Raw genomic sequence first — 15,229 nt, 5'->3', positions numbered from 1 at the left:
CGAAAAACAACCGCTAACAACCCTAAACCAAAACACCAATAAAAATAACTAAAATTAAAAAGGGGCGGGAGGGTGGGTAGGCAAAAAGAAGAGAGAATGGGGGTCATTCCGAGTTGATCGTAGCTGTGCTAAATTTAGCACAGCTACGATCATCTTCCCTGACATGCGGGGGGACGCCCAGCATGTCAGTCCGGCCCCCCCACTGAAGTGCACAGGCATCGCTCAGCGGTGATGCCTTTGCACTTCAAGAGTAGCTCCCGGCCAGCGCAGCTTTAGCGTGCTGGCTGGGAGCTACTCATCGCTCCCCAGCCTGCAGCGGCTGCATGTGATGTCACGCAGCCATTGCTGGCCGCCCCCTGTTCGGTCCGGCCACGCCTGCGTTGGCCAGACCGCACCCACAAAACAGCGGCCAAACGCCGCCATTCCGCCCCCTCCTGTCCAGCAAACACGTCTGCCTGTCAATCACGCAGAGGCGATCGCATCCCTGCTACAGCCTTCGGCCATCTGGCATGCGCCAGTGCACTACGGCACCGGCACATGCGCAGTAGTGTCGAAGTCGAAAAATATTGCAGTACACACATCATGTACAAACTACACACAGATGGCCTCCGTGCTCATACTTGTTCTGCCATGCGTGCGCATATTCACAATTTGCGTATTGTCGCTCCCACGGTCAATTAGTGCGTGGTATGAGTATTTACGGTAGTGTTTGTATTCGCATGGAAAAGCCATAAAAACACATTACATATTTAATCCAAATAGTGCACAATGTACACATAGTCTCCCCGCATCACACCAGCAAGTTACAACAGTTTAAATGGTATCAGAACAAAGGGATTCACCTTTACAGGATAGAAGGGGACAGAACAAGGTTATAAGTTGGTGTCTGGTATCCAGCTGTAGGGTATATTAAGGGAAATATTCCGGTGTTGGTTTGCAGAAGATCACACGCTCCTGCGAATAGTTATGCGCAGGAGCAGAATATAAATATAAACTGTATTTACTGTACATTTGTTATGCGGCGGGAACCCAGAGGAGACCACCTGCAAGTGCACCTGCAACAGACATCGCCCACCTATTCAAACCAACCTATGACCTCTCCTGTACTGAAAATTACCATCACTGTGTCCAATGGACAAAGAGATTACAGTATCCATTGTGTTAAGTTTTGGAAGATTGTATAAAAGAGCCAGCTGCATGCCAGGTCAAATACAGACTCCGAAGGTCATCTATCCTGTTGACTGAGGACCAGACTGGGAAGCGCAAGCGAAAACAAACACGTATGTACCATTGACTGCAGCCATTATTCTATTGTATTGTATTGTATTATTATTGTAACCCCCTTTCAGTAATTATATGTTGGTGTGTCGGAACCCGGCATTTTAAATACAATCTGGTGTTGTGTTTCCTTTCCCTGCTAAGGTTATAAGTGTATTACAATCACTTGTGTAGCTGCTAAGGGCTCACAGAGTATCTTTGGGTGTGTACGCACTGAGTGTACTTTGTACAGCCAGCGCGGCATTTGCACGCAAAGTACGTACACGGTACAGGGCTCTGTACGCTAATGGTGTAATAAGTACGTAGGTTAAGGATTGAGTATAGCGGCCGCAGTGGCTCCATTTAAAGTGTATTAAATGTCTTTTTAAAGTGTTGCTTTTAGTCCTGTAAGTAAACCAGCGTTTACAGTAGGGACCCATTCGCTCTGCTGCGTTAAAAAGCTGCGAGCGAACGGATCAGAATGACCCCCAATGTCAAAACCAGACACAGCCAGATTTATCCACTGACACCACCCCTAAATTTTCCTATTGGCCCATAACCTGTCATGCCCTATCGTTCCACCCCCAGGTTTAACTCTCTCCATTCCAATTATTGTCATTCTGCTCTCCTTCTCATTGAGGCTCATTCAGGTGTGGTTGTTCTTGCTATCGCATAATTTGCTTAAAGTTCTTACATCTAGTCCAGGTGCTCATCATTACAGATCTTAGTCCACATTTTTAACAGCCTGCAATACCTGTTATTCCATTACCAGCAGACATACTTGCCCAGTTCCAGATTAATGTCCGCATGGGCCATGGACCATGTAAGACAATATAGGTATACATATTACACTGTCACATAACCATGCTATACAATATAGGTACACATACTATATTACCAGGGGCGTGGTCTCGTCAAAAAGACCCTTGCCAACTCTCCATGAATGTCAGGTAGAACCCTGAAAAAGTAACAATCTCCCTGACTCCCTGAAGAGTCTAGCAATCTCCCTGATAGCACCTTACCCCAATTACATAGCTGTTACATACTTAAAGAGAAATTAAAAAGATATACAGTATACATTCAAATGGGGTCATCATTGGTTATAAGGCACAGTGGGGCAGATGTATTATACCTGGAGAAGGCATAAAAAAGTCATAAAGCGGTGATAAGTGGAAGGTGATAACGCACTAGCCAATCAGCTCATAACTGTCAATTTACATATTGGAGCTGATTTTCTGGTGCGTTATTACCTTGCACTTATCACTGCTTTATCACTTCTTGATGCCTTCTCCAGTCTTAATACATCTGCCTCAATGATCCCTATGGCTAGATGAATTTTCAAATAAGGTTTCTCATGGCCAATATAAATTTATGTGCCAAACTATGTAACAGCTTTGAGGCTCATTTACATTTGGATGTAAGTCAATGTCATGACGCGCATCTCAGACGTAGCAGTACACGCCCACTTTAACGTGACGAGCATAGGTGCTGCTTGAACAATCTTACACTGCACATAGCTACTTACGGACTTACCTGTACTCGTGTGCGCACTCGCTACCAGTATATTCCTGCTTGCACTTCATCATTCATCTGCTAATCATCGTACAAGTCTGTCAAACCCTGTGTAATCCTGTATATAGCTCATACTATACCATACATCCCAACATGACCCGCTCCAGGAGGGACAAAATGCTCTGCTCCTGGACTTTTCTCTTGATTTTATGATTGCCGGCACCTGTTTTGAACAGGAAAATGGATAAAAAAGGTGTTTCACATCAAGTGATGGCAATTATAAATTAAGAGGGAAGTCCAGGAGCAGAGCTTTCTGTCTCTCCTGGAGAGGGTCATGTTGGGAGTTATGCTACACCTCCCAACAATTCAGCAACTAAAATAGGGATTTCCACATGCTGGAGATGCGTGCTGATGAAAAGAGGGCTTGACCTAGGGTGTGACCTTGTGCCAAGTTTATGGCATTTTGGGTTTGTGCCCATCGCTTCCAGAGCAGCTGGGCAGCCCCCAGGCTCATCTCGTTGCACTGTTTAGATGCTTCAGGGATTACCACTGGTTTGCTGTGCACAGCAGCAATGATCAAAAGCTTCCCCAACCTCCCACCGCCCTCGGAACACTGCGGCCCGTGGCGGGCAGTGGAACAGTGTAATCTTCTTAGCACCATGTACAGTAGAAAGTATATTTCTATCTTCAGGCTTTCAGCAATCCATTTTGAATCTCACCTGCAGAGGGTGCACATCCCTTGTGTGTTCTACATTGTACTAGTACATACAATAGTGTTCCTAGCACAACCAGGACCAGATTAACAAAGGTGTAGATGGAGCTACAGCTTCAGGCATCCAAATAAAAATAGGCCCATCACCATGACAGCATGGTGATGACCAGCCACCAGCTGGCCACATGGTATCTGGCCATATATCATAAGGGTTAAAAATGCATTTCTATTTTCCATATAAAATGATGCAATTTTTGTACTTTTATATATTTAGGTAGTCATTGGGGCTTATAGTGTACGGTGTCTACTTGCTTACATGGATTTGGCCACACCTGCTCCTCTTCTCATAATAAACCCTAAACATTTTCAGCCCCAGGCCCATGAGGCCCTTAATCCAGCCCTGGACACAATCATCAAACATCATTTAATCTCTATAGTATAGGTTCCAGTTATGTAGCTGCCACAGTCAGGCCACACACCTGTCACTCTGCCTAGTATTACCCAGTCCTGTGCCCCTACAAATAAAAAATCTAACACTGTACACATGCCCTAATAGCAAAACTGGGGCAAAACATGCTGTGATGTGCAGCTCCCAGCAGCCATAGTGCCACATTCTAATTACCCCTGCTGTACACAATACAGTTCACTCAGCACTCTCAAGAAAAACATAGACTGCACTCAAGGGATGTTCAAGAACTTTCAGGGTTGCAAAACTAACAATTTTCCTTGGAAAGATGGTTCCACTGAGTGAAGCAAAGACTCTGGCACTATTGCAAAGACAAAATATCGGTATCTAAAAAAAAATGTGCAGTCAGCACCAGGGGCACCTAGCACCTTGTGTTTCATGCAGCCAGTCTTTTGGCCAGAGGACCAGGTGACAGCCCGTTTCCTAATGGAGGCACCTTTATGCACCACAGCATCACTAAAAGGCTGGAAACCAATATAATAATCAATAAGAAGAATTTTATTTATATAGCGCTTTTCTACAAAAGGACTCAAAGCTGCTTTACAGGCTTCATAAACATAGTACACAGGTTTAGAAATACAGCAAAATAGACAGAAAAACAATGACCATAATGGCCACAATGAACTTAATGTAGGGATGGTTGAGCCATTTTGGGAAATTAATTCCACAGGATATATATCGCACCCATGAAAGGTACCAGGCAAGGTCAGCCATTTTGGGCACGCTACATAGGGTGGACTAGGCAAGGCTAACAGAGATTACACAAAATGAGAAAGTTGCACCATACAAAGGCTAGAAGCAGTGCCCTTACATAACCATCAGGTTCATGTTTTTTACAGCCCACCCATGGGCAAACCATGTGAAGCAGCCATCTTGGGCACAGTAAAAATGTTATAATATGTTAGAATAAGCCATACAACGAACTAAAACGTACAGGTGAAACTCAGAAAATTAGAATATCATGCAAAAGTTCATTTATTTCAGTAATTTAACTTAAAAAGTGAAACTAATATATTACAGTATATAGACTCATTACATGCAAAGTGAGATATTTCAAGCCTTTATTTGTTATAATTTTGATGATTGTGGCTTACATTTTAAGAAAACCCCAAATCCAAAATCTCTGAAAATTAGATTATTACATAAAATCAATAAAAAAAGGATTTAAATACAGAAATGTCGGCCCTCTGAAAAGTATAATCATACATATGTACTCAGTACTTGGTTTTGGCCCCTTTTGCATGAATTACTGCCTAAATGCGGCGTGGCATAGAATTTATCAGCCTGTGGCACTGCTGAGGTGTTATGGAAGACCAGAATGCTTCAATTGCGGCCTTCAGCTCTCTGCATTGTTCGGTCTCATATCTCTCAACTTTCTCTTGCCAATGCCCCATAGATTCTCTTTTTTCTTTAGCCCAGGTAAGATACTTCTGGCGTTGTTTGTTGTTCAGGAGCGGCTTGACAACAGGAATACAACATTTGAAGCCCATGTCCAGGATCCGTCTGTGTATGGTGGCACTTGATGCACTAACTACAGCCTCTGTCCACTCCATGTGAAGCTCCCCCACACTTTTGAATGGCCTTTTCCTTACAAGAAAAAAAGAACTGGTCTGTTGCTCAGTAGTCCAAAGTCCTCTTTTCTGATGAGAGCAAATTTTGCATCTCATTTGGAAACCATGGTCCCAGAGTATGGACGAAGAATGGAGAGGCACACAATCCAAGATGCTTGATGTCCAGTGTGAAGTTTCCACAGTCTGTGTTAATTTGGGGAGCCATGTCATCTGCTGGTGTTGGTCCAGCGTGCGTTATTAAGTCCAGAGTCAACGCAGCAATCTACCAGGACATTTTAGAGTGCTTCATGCTTCCTTCAGCAGACAAGCTTTATAAAGATGCTGACTTCATTTTCCAGCAGGACCTGGCATCCTGGTCTTCCTTAACACCTCATCAGTGCCATAGGCCGATAGAATCCATGCCACATCGCATTGAGGCAGTAATTCATGCAAAAGGGACCCAAACCAAGTACTGAGTACATATGCATGATTATCCTTTTTTTATTGATTTTATGTAATATTCAAATTTTCTGAGATTTTGTTTTTGGGGTTTTCTTAAACTGTAAGCCACAATCATCACAATTATAACAAATAAAGGCTTGAAATATCTCACTTTGCATGTAATGAGTCTATATAATGTATTAGTTTCACCTTTTAAGTTGAATTACTGAAATAAATGAACTTTTGCACGATATTCTTATTTTCTGAGTTTCACCTGTATACAGTTGACCGAAATGTGTGTACTATGATACGGACTAAATTAATAAAGCGATGTTCTGTTTATCCTGCCCCCAGAAAGACCCATCCGAGGCAGCCATCTGGGGTGCACTGCGTAAGTTACGTCTGGTAGGGTTTGCAATTAGCAAAAGAATGACATCCAGGTGGGGTAAAAATGCTGAATGCAAATGCATAAAACAGCAGTACTAAAACAATGGTCATAGCACTATAAAACTATAATAAAGTTAATTCAGTAAACTGCAGCAAGCCGCATGATTAGGCCTACGCCTAGCATTTCCTTTGCTCAAGTATGCGCTCTTGTCACATCCAGCAGTTACATGTGAAGACACTTTGCAGGCAATAATACCACATGCAATTACCTGAAGGTCAAAATAAAATAAATAGAGCCAGAGAATTAAAGAATCTAGTGTTATTCAAAAGCATAACCGTATGCTAATTTTACAAATCTGTTAAGTGTTAACTTTCGAGAAAGGAGGCATTCTTCTCTCTGGAGGGTACTCATATGGCCAGTACATTTTGTTCCAGAAAAGCAAATTCTACAGTATGAAGCAGACGCAAAGGATTCTGGGAGAGTGCATGTAAATGAGCACAGAAAGTTACTTGTAGGGCAAAGTTATTAATCATGTCTTCGTGTATATATGGCTTCAATTAAGATTGTTGATAAAATTTGAATTATGAAAAGATACCTTAGGATATGTCCTGAAAATGATTATATTCATACTCAAAGTACCAAGATTTTTTTTAAATGAAGCTTGTAACCCCGCTGTTGCTGGAGTGAGCAGTTCTGTTGAGAGACTATAATAATCTGAGAAACCTTATCTGCCAGCAGAAACAATCTGGTTCTAATGCTCTGGGGACAGCATTTGACCTTTTTAGTCACATTTGGTTGTTCAAGCAAATAAAATCTATATTTCTATGCATTGCATAGGGACAGGAAAGGGAAATTTAAATTAATCTGTAAAGCAGAAATCTACAGCGCTTGCTATTTGTTTCTATAATTTATTTTCCTGGCACCGTAAGCCTGTAGCCTACTAATTAATCATACAACAAAGAGGTCCTTGATACTGAACGTATTCAGACACATCCTAACAAGTTGTGCTCAGCCATGGGCTACTCTGCAGCACCGGAAATCTCAAGCTACAAAGCCGACTTCCCAATAAGTCCAGTTCTCTATAGTCTTCTTTATACCCAAAAATATCCCCTAATACAAAACAAATACTAACATTAAATACAGACTCATTTATCAACTTTCCAACTATAATTCTCTCACTGTGTCTCCACAAAACATAAATATCTTATTGTAAAAGCTTAGTAATTTAATACCGGACTGATTCATATACATAGAAAATACCCACAGCAACCTTCGTCTGAGCCTAGCTATGGAGCTTATTACCCAGTTTGGTCACACTTGTAGTGACTTCAAAATGGATGTGCACTTGGGTTGTGTCGATGATCGACCTTCAGCGGTAGTGGTGCCTGTTTGTGAGCTGGTAACAACACACATGTCATCTTCCTGCTGTGGTTTCCAACATGGCTAATAATGATCTGACTGATTACATCTGGATTGTTATCAGTTATTTATTTGGGGCAATGTTGGACTAGGGCATGAAGGACCCACCGGGGAAATGTGTGTGTGTGTGTGGGGGGGGGCATGTTTAGGGGTGTGGTCAGTCTCCAGAGGGGGTGTGGCCAGCTGCAACAGAGACTTAACTAACATTTAAAGAGTTCACGGTCTGGGCCCCTTGGTAAATATATACAGTAAATACTGTTCGTGCATGCATGATAATGTACCAGATTAATAACTGCAATCCACTGTAGAGAATACACCATAATCCTGTGCTTTATAAAGTAACATATGTATGTATGATGTGTAATTCAACTGCACAGTTTAGAATCTGATCCCTAGAAGAGGGGGTGGGCCCTCAGGCAGTGGGCCCGCCGGGAGCTGCCCTCTGTGAGCCCGCCTAACCCTGATTTGGGGTCATGTATATGCAGTTACTGGATATCACTACAAATATGGCAGCTAGGGGACCCTCTTAAGGTGCACCTCCCTCTTGTTTGTAGTGTTTGCGCCACTCTAGTGCCATGCAATGCTTAGAACGGGAACCATGCGTTGCTTTATTAAGACAAACAGAAGTATTACTTTACAGTAAAACTAGAAGTGTATCTTACACATAGGGGGTGATTCCGAGTTGTTCGCTCGCTAGCTGCTTTTAGCAGCATTGCACACGCTAAGTCGCCGCCTACTGGGAGTGTATCTTAGCTTAGCAGAATTGCTAATGAAAGCTTCGCTAATTTTCTCGTAACGATTACCCCGCAGTTTCTGAGTAGCTCCAGACTTACTCAGCCATTGCGACCAGCTCAGTCCATTTCGTTCCTGGTTTGACGTCACAAACACACCCAGCATTCGCCCAACCACTCCCCCGTTTCTCCAGCCACTCCTGCGTTTTGCAACTCGAACTCCTGCGTTTTTCCGCACACTCCCATAAAACGGCCAGTTTCCGCCCAGAAACACCCACTTCCTGTCAATCACACTACGATCAGCACAGCGATGAAAAAGCTTTGTTATGCCGTGAGTAAAATACCTAAGTTTTGTGTAAAATAACTAAGCGCATGCGCTCTGCGAACCTTGCACATGCGCAGTAAGCGACTTATCACAGTATAGCGAAAATCGGCAAAGAGCGAACAACTCGGAATGACCCCCACAGTCCTGATCTCAATTCATCTTTTTTTATTTATTTCTGGCTTGGTTTTTTTTCAGGTTACTGATGGTTGGTTGTACTTACTTTACAAATTCTTACTAATTTGGCTGTTGTCTAAAACTTATATTCAAATTTCAGCTTCATTTCAGAGTGGTTTATAAATTATTTCTGTAGATATTATAACAAAACGTTGAAATAATCTTTAAGAAACATCAGACTTTGATAGATTCTGTACATGGTGATGCTGCTGCTAGTGTTTCTTATATACAGTAGGCATGTTAATAGAACAATGGTCAATCACTTTTGTATTACATTCTAGCTCACATGCTAAAAGCTGTTGGCCAAAGTTCCAAAGTACAATATATGATCATTTTCAAAAGCAGAGATGAGCGAATGTGGGGCAAAATTTGGTGTGAACTGAGTATTGTTATGGAACATCCCACTTCTCAGAGCAACAATGTTCTAGAGCTAAAATCTTCAAGTCCTGTTTTTGTTTATCTTTCTGCATCTACGATAAATAAATAAATTAAGTATAGCATGCTCCCCTAAATTTTAAACCAACCACACCGCTAGACATTCTGTTTTTTCCATATAATTTATAACAGGTAGGACATATGTGCTGGGTACACCTGCTATAAGAAACACCAGCCCCAACTGCTCGGCACATGGCTGGTGCCTCTGTCAGGGGTCTACAAAAAAAAAAAAAAAATAGCATCACCCTCTCCATTTTTCCATCCACACAATGAAAAGTGTCTGTGCTGTGGGGACTGGATAATTGACAGGAATGGGAAAGCTGACGTAGCACCTTTGCCACTCTAGTGGTCTCAATACAATGTACAGGATTACAGTTTCCATCTTAATGAATTATCATAGACCATATGCGGCTTTCTTCTACTTCCTTGATCAGTTATAGTAAAAGAAGAACCCCCAAGACCCTGATCCCCTACCCCTAGTAACCAAAAATATCCCATCAAATAACCCCAACCAAAGACATGGAATTGCCATGATGAGAAGTTATTGGCACTGCTCTACACTGGGTAATGAGAAGTCATTGGCACTGCTCTACACTGGGCAATGAGAAGTCATTGGCACTGCTCTACACTGGGCAATGAAAAGTAATTGGCACTGCTCTACACTGGGCAATGAGAAGTAATTGGCACTGCTCTACACTGGGCAATGAGAAGTAATTGGCACTGCTCTACACTGGGCAATGAGAAGTAATTGGCACTGCTCTACACTGGGCAATGAGAAGTAATTGGCACTGCTCTACACTGGGCAATGAGAAGTAATTGGCACTGCTCTACACTGGGCAATGAGAAGTCATTGGCACTGCTCTACACTGGGCAATGAGAAGTCATTGGCACTGCTCTACACTGGGCAATGAGAAGTAATTGGTACTGCTCTACACTGGGCAATGAGAAGTCATTGGCACTGCTCTACACTGGGCAATGAGAAGTCATTGGCACTGCTCTACACTGGGCAATGAGAAGTCATTGGCACTGCTCTACACTGGGCAATGAGAAGTAATTGACACTGCTCTACACTGGGCAATGAGAAGTAATTGGCACTGCTCTACACTGGGCAATGAGAAGTAATTGGCACTGCTCTACACTGGGCAATGAGAAGTAATTGGCACTGCTCTACACTGGGCAATGAGAAGTCATTGGCACTGCTCTACACTGGGCAATGAGAAGTAATTGGTACTGCTCTACACTGGGCAATGAGAAGTCATTGGCACTGCTCTACACTGGGCAATGAGAAGTCATTGGCACTGCTCTACACTGGGCAATGAGAAGTCATTGGCACTGCTCTACACTGGGCAATGAGAAGTAATTGACACTGCTCTACACTGGGCAATGAGAAGTAATTGGCACTGCTCTACACTGGGCAATGAGAAGTAATTGGCACTGCTCTACACTGGGCAATGAGAAGTAATTGGTACTGCTCTACACTGGGCAATGAGAAGTCATTGGCACTGCTCTACACTGGGCAATGAGAAGTAATTGGTACTGCTCTACACTGGGCAATGAGAAGTCATTGGCACTGCTCTACACTGGGCAATGAGAAGTCATTGGCACTGCTCTACACTGGGCAATGAGAAGTCATTGGCACTGCTCTACACTGGGCAATGAGAAGTAATTGACACTGCTCTACACTGGGCAATGAGAAGTAATTGGCACTGCTCTACACTGGGCAATGAGAAGTAATTGGCACTGCTCTACACTGGGTGCCCCAGGCACTTCTGGCTTTGAGCATTGAGCAGTAATGTGTGTGGGTTGGCATTTTGTATGGGGCTATTTCAGTTTGTTATTCTTTTATTTCTGTTTTGACTATGATGGATAAAGGGAGCAGATCTGTATTCTTATGTTTCTTACTAAAGTGGTGGACCTAGGTTTACAAAGTCTATTACTCACTTAAAGTTTATCTGAATATTGTGTTAGCATGCAAAGCTAGAAGAACTGTAGTAATGCACACAGCTGCTACAGAGCCACTCTTGTTAAAGCCCCATACGACTGCTACGTTGCATATCAAGAATGGGTACCTAAGTGGCCAACTTCACTAAAACAGTGTAAAACTATGACTTATAGTATTGCAGTGGCAGCCCAGTGAGAACGTCTCCAAGATGCCAAGTAGGAGCTGCCAGCTCTTGCATCCACACTGTATCTATATTTTGACATTAACTTTTGAACACCCGGTCCATTATTCAAGAATGTACAAGCCAACAGGACAGATAGATGTGAGGTAAGAGCTATGGGGGTAATTCCAAGTTGATCGCAGCAGGAAATTTTTTAGCAGTTGGGCAAAACCATGTGCACTGCAGGGGGGCAGATATAACATGTGCAGAGAGAGTTAGATTTGGGTGGGTTATTTTGTTTCTGTGCAGGGTAAATACTGGCTGCTTTATTTTTAAGATATAACATGTGCAGAGAGAGTTAGATTTGGGTGGGTTATTTTGTTTCTGTGCAGGGTAAATACTGGCTGCTTTATTTTTACACTGCAAATTAGATTGCAGATTGAACACACCACACCCAAATCAAACTCTCTCTGCACATGTTAAATCTGCCTCCCCTGCAGTGCACATGGTTTTGCCCAACTGCTAAAAAATTTCCTGCTGCGATCAACTTGGAATTACCCCCAATATTCTATAGGGTCATTTTACTACCTTGAATTTCTGCTTAATGTATTTTACTTATTATACAGATAATGAGTGACCTCTTTTTTATTAAACTTGGACCACTACTGTGACAAAGATGCCATCTAAAGTGTACCAATCTTGTTAATTACCCAGAATCCAAAATACTTTTCTATATGTGCTGGTAGCCTCTGGGATGACAGGCATACTGTATTGCATACTTTAGCCCCTTCCCCAGGAGAATCAGCTTTGCGCTGACCAGCGTGGACTTGGTTTTCCCGATAGAACCAGGACCCAGTGTAGAGGCCTCCCTGCTATAATTGAAACCTGTCAAGTGAGCCTAGCACTGGGGCCAGTTCCGTAATTGGGAATGGGGAGATGCATGCTTTTTATTATATATGTGTACATATATAATTTTAATACACTGCACTCTGTATGAGAAGTGTTTTATCCCACTGCAGCAATAATGAAAATGAAACAGTTTGGAATTTCGCTCATCTCTAATCATAAGCAATGTCCCATTAAGGTTTGCCACAGCTACTGCAATACACAGTTATTTCATGATCTAAGACCACAGCTAACAATATTTTTAGGGTTTTAAATTTTGAATCAAAAATTGCTTACATTTTTGTATCACATTTTGTACCACTAAACTAAGGGCCTAATTCAGACTTGATCGTAGCCATGCAAAATTTTGCACGGCTACGATTAGTTACTTAGACATGCGGGGGGCACGGCCAGCACGGGGCTAGTCCGCTTCGCATGTCTGGCTCTACCCCACCACACAAGTACAAAAGCATCACACAGCGACGATGCTTTTGTATTTGACGGGTTGTTCCCTACCAGCGCAGCTCCTGTACGCTGGCAGGGAGCTACTCGTCACTGCCCGAGTCGCAGGGGATGCATGTGACCTCACACAGCTGCCACAGCCCGTGCCCCCCCCACACGCAGGCGTGCCTGGACCGCACCCCAAAAATGGCGGCCAAGCGCCGCCATCCCGCCCCCTCCTGCCCAGCAACCGCCTCTGCCTGTCAATCAGGCAGAGGTGATCGCAGGGCTGAGATGGCCGGCGGCTGTCTGGCATGTGCCTGCGCAGTTCAGACCTGATCAGCTGCTGTGCAAAAACGCACAGCAGTGATCAGGTCTGAATTAGGCCCTAAACCAAAATATTATTAATTGATTGCAATTTGTATTCTGCAGTTGTAAAACAGTGGCTCCCTTGATGGAACAGATCACAATGGCGATATGTTGTATGAGAATAAAGCAATATGTGCCTCTTTCGGTGCCCGTCGTTTGCCTACCAATGGTGCAGTGCTCCCCATTCCAGCCCTCTCTGCATTCACATTTTCCATCTTTGCAAGTTCCGTGTTCAGTGCAGCGAGGGTGGCAAACACGTTGGTCACATGCCACCCCAGTCCACCCTTCTTCGCAGCGACATGCTCCACCAACGCAAACACCATGAGTGCCGCAATCCACTGAACATACCTCTGCAACATACAAAAATAACAGCCAACATTACACAAATACATTGGTACAGTTAAAATGAATAAATTAAAGTTTGTAAATATATAAAGTGCTTATATAAAAACAACATAGAAATGTCCATTAGAACCAATGCTGATGATGGACAAAAAGCAACAGCAATGAATACTTAATTAGAATTAGGTAGAGTTTAGTAGGTTGGGATGCTTGTAGATGAACAGGTCAGTGCAATGGTCTATCCTCTCTATGAAATAGCTAGAATTCATTTGTGGTAACTGTCATTTCAGGTATAGGACAAAAATGTGAAAAGTGAAAACACTGTAGAGAGCAGCTTTAGAAATTGAGAAATAATATGCAACAAACTGCATTATCTATCTATCTATCTATCTATCTATCTATCTATCTATCTATCTATCTATGGGGGTAATTCAGAGTTGATCGTAGATGTGCTAAATTTAGCACATGTACGATCATTTACTCTGACATGCGGAGGGGATGCTCACCACAGGGCTAGTCCGCCTCGCTTGTCAGACCCTGCACTCCCCCACATAGTTACAAAAGCATATCACGGCGGCGATGCTATTGTATCTGGCGAGTAGCTCCATACCTGCGTAGCTCCTGCGCTCTGGCAGGGAGCTACCTGCCACGCCCCAGGACGCAGTTGCTGCATGTGATGTCACGCAGCCACCGCGACCGCCCCCCAATGGTCCGGACATGCCTCCATTGTCCAGACTGCGCCAATCAATGGCGTTCTAACGCCATTGGCGCGCCCCCTCCCGCCCCTCGACTGCCTCTTCCTGTCAATCAGGCAGAGGTGATTGCAGCCAGTGAGATGCTGATAGTATCTCACTGGGCTCCCGGGGTGCGCACGCACAGTGCGGACGCTGCGCATGCGCACTCCACAAAGTAATTCAGACTGTGATCGCTGCCGCTACAGCGATCCATTCTGAATTACCCCCTATATTATGATCTTCCTTTGAGTGATTTGTTTGGATAAGTGCATTTATGATGTGAAGCAACCTTGACATCAAAATACAAAGCTGGTTTTGAAACATGTAATGAATGCCTCTATGGCCTAGAAATACAAATGATAGTTGTAATCTATTTCTTTCTTCTTTTGGCAGGCTGCAGGAATACTAGCATAGACAATGGTCATGGTTTATGCAAACAAACAAACAAAAAATCTGGTCGCTGATTGTTGCGGCAAAAATGCAATTAAGTACTCATTTCCTGTATTCTCGTTCCCCGCTCACCTGCTCTCTGTACTTATAATATATGGGGACTGAGCTATCTCTTATGCATCATTCATAGCCTATTACACTACACAATTTTATATTCTTTCAGCTATGCTCAAAATGATGTTCACATTACTATTGAAGGGCAAGGCACAAGTTGGAGAATTTTAATTTGGAACTCTAGAAATATTTCATTAGGCAGTTCGACATATATTAACCAAATCACCCACATTCTTTTACTAGGCAGTCAATGCATAAAAGTGTACAAACCCACAGCTCAGCATATGGGTTCTTGTCAAGGAAAGGTCTTGGATATTGAAACTTCTGTGGATTGGGAGAGCGACTGATACTCAGGGGCTAACTCAGAGGTGGATGCAGCTAGCACAGCCGTTGTGTACAGGAGGTGACTTAAGTTAAAAGACGCCAACTATCGGCTTCTATG

The 15,229-nt window shown here is 43.2% G+C and overlaps 1 protein-coding gene across 7 annotated transcripts in view; it reads right to left on the bottom strand.

Annotated features, from left to right (window-relative positions):
- Window positions 1-15,229, bottom strand: part of TENM2 (teneurin transmembrane protein 2) — a 1,540,328-nt gene that overhangs the window by 252,233 nt on the left and 1,272,866 nt on the right. For all 7 annotated transcript variants that reach the window (XM_063928221.1, XM_063928223.1, XM_063928222.1 and 4 more), the window contains one exon: window positions 13,372-13,557. In XM_063928221.1, coding sequence (XP_063784291.1) covers window positions 13,372-13,557 — 186 coding nt within the window. The remainder of the gene's footprint in view (window positions 1-13,371; window positions 13,558-15,229) is intronic.

This window comes from Pseudophryne corroboree, chromosome 6 (assembly GCF_028390025.1).
Source record: "Pseudophryne corroboree isolate aPseCor3 chromosome 6, aPseCor3.hap2, whole genome shotgun sequence".
Lineage (NCBI taxonomy): Eukaryota > Metazoa > Chordata > Amphibia > Anura > Myobatrachidae > Pseudophryne > Pseudophryne corroboree.
This window is presented reverse-complemented; position numbering and strand designations above follow the sequence as displayed.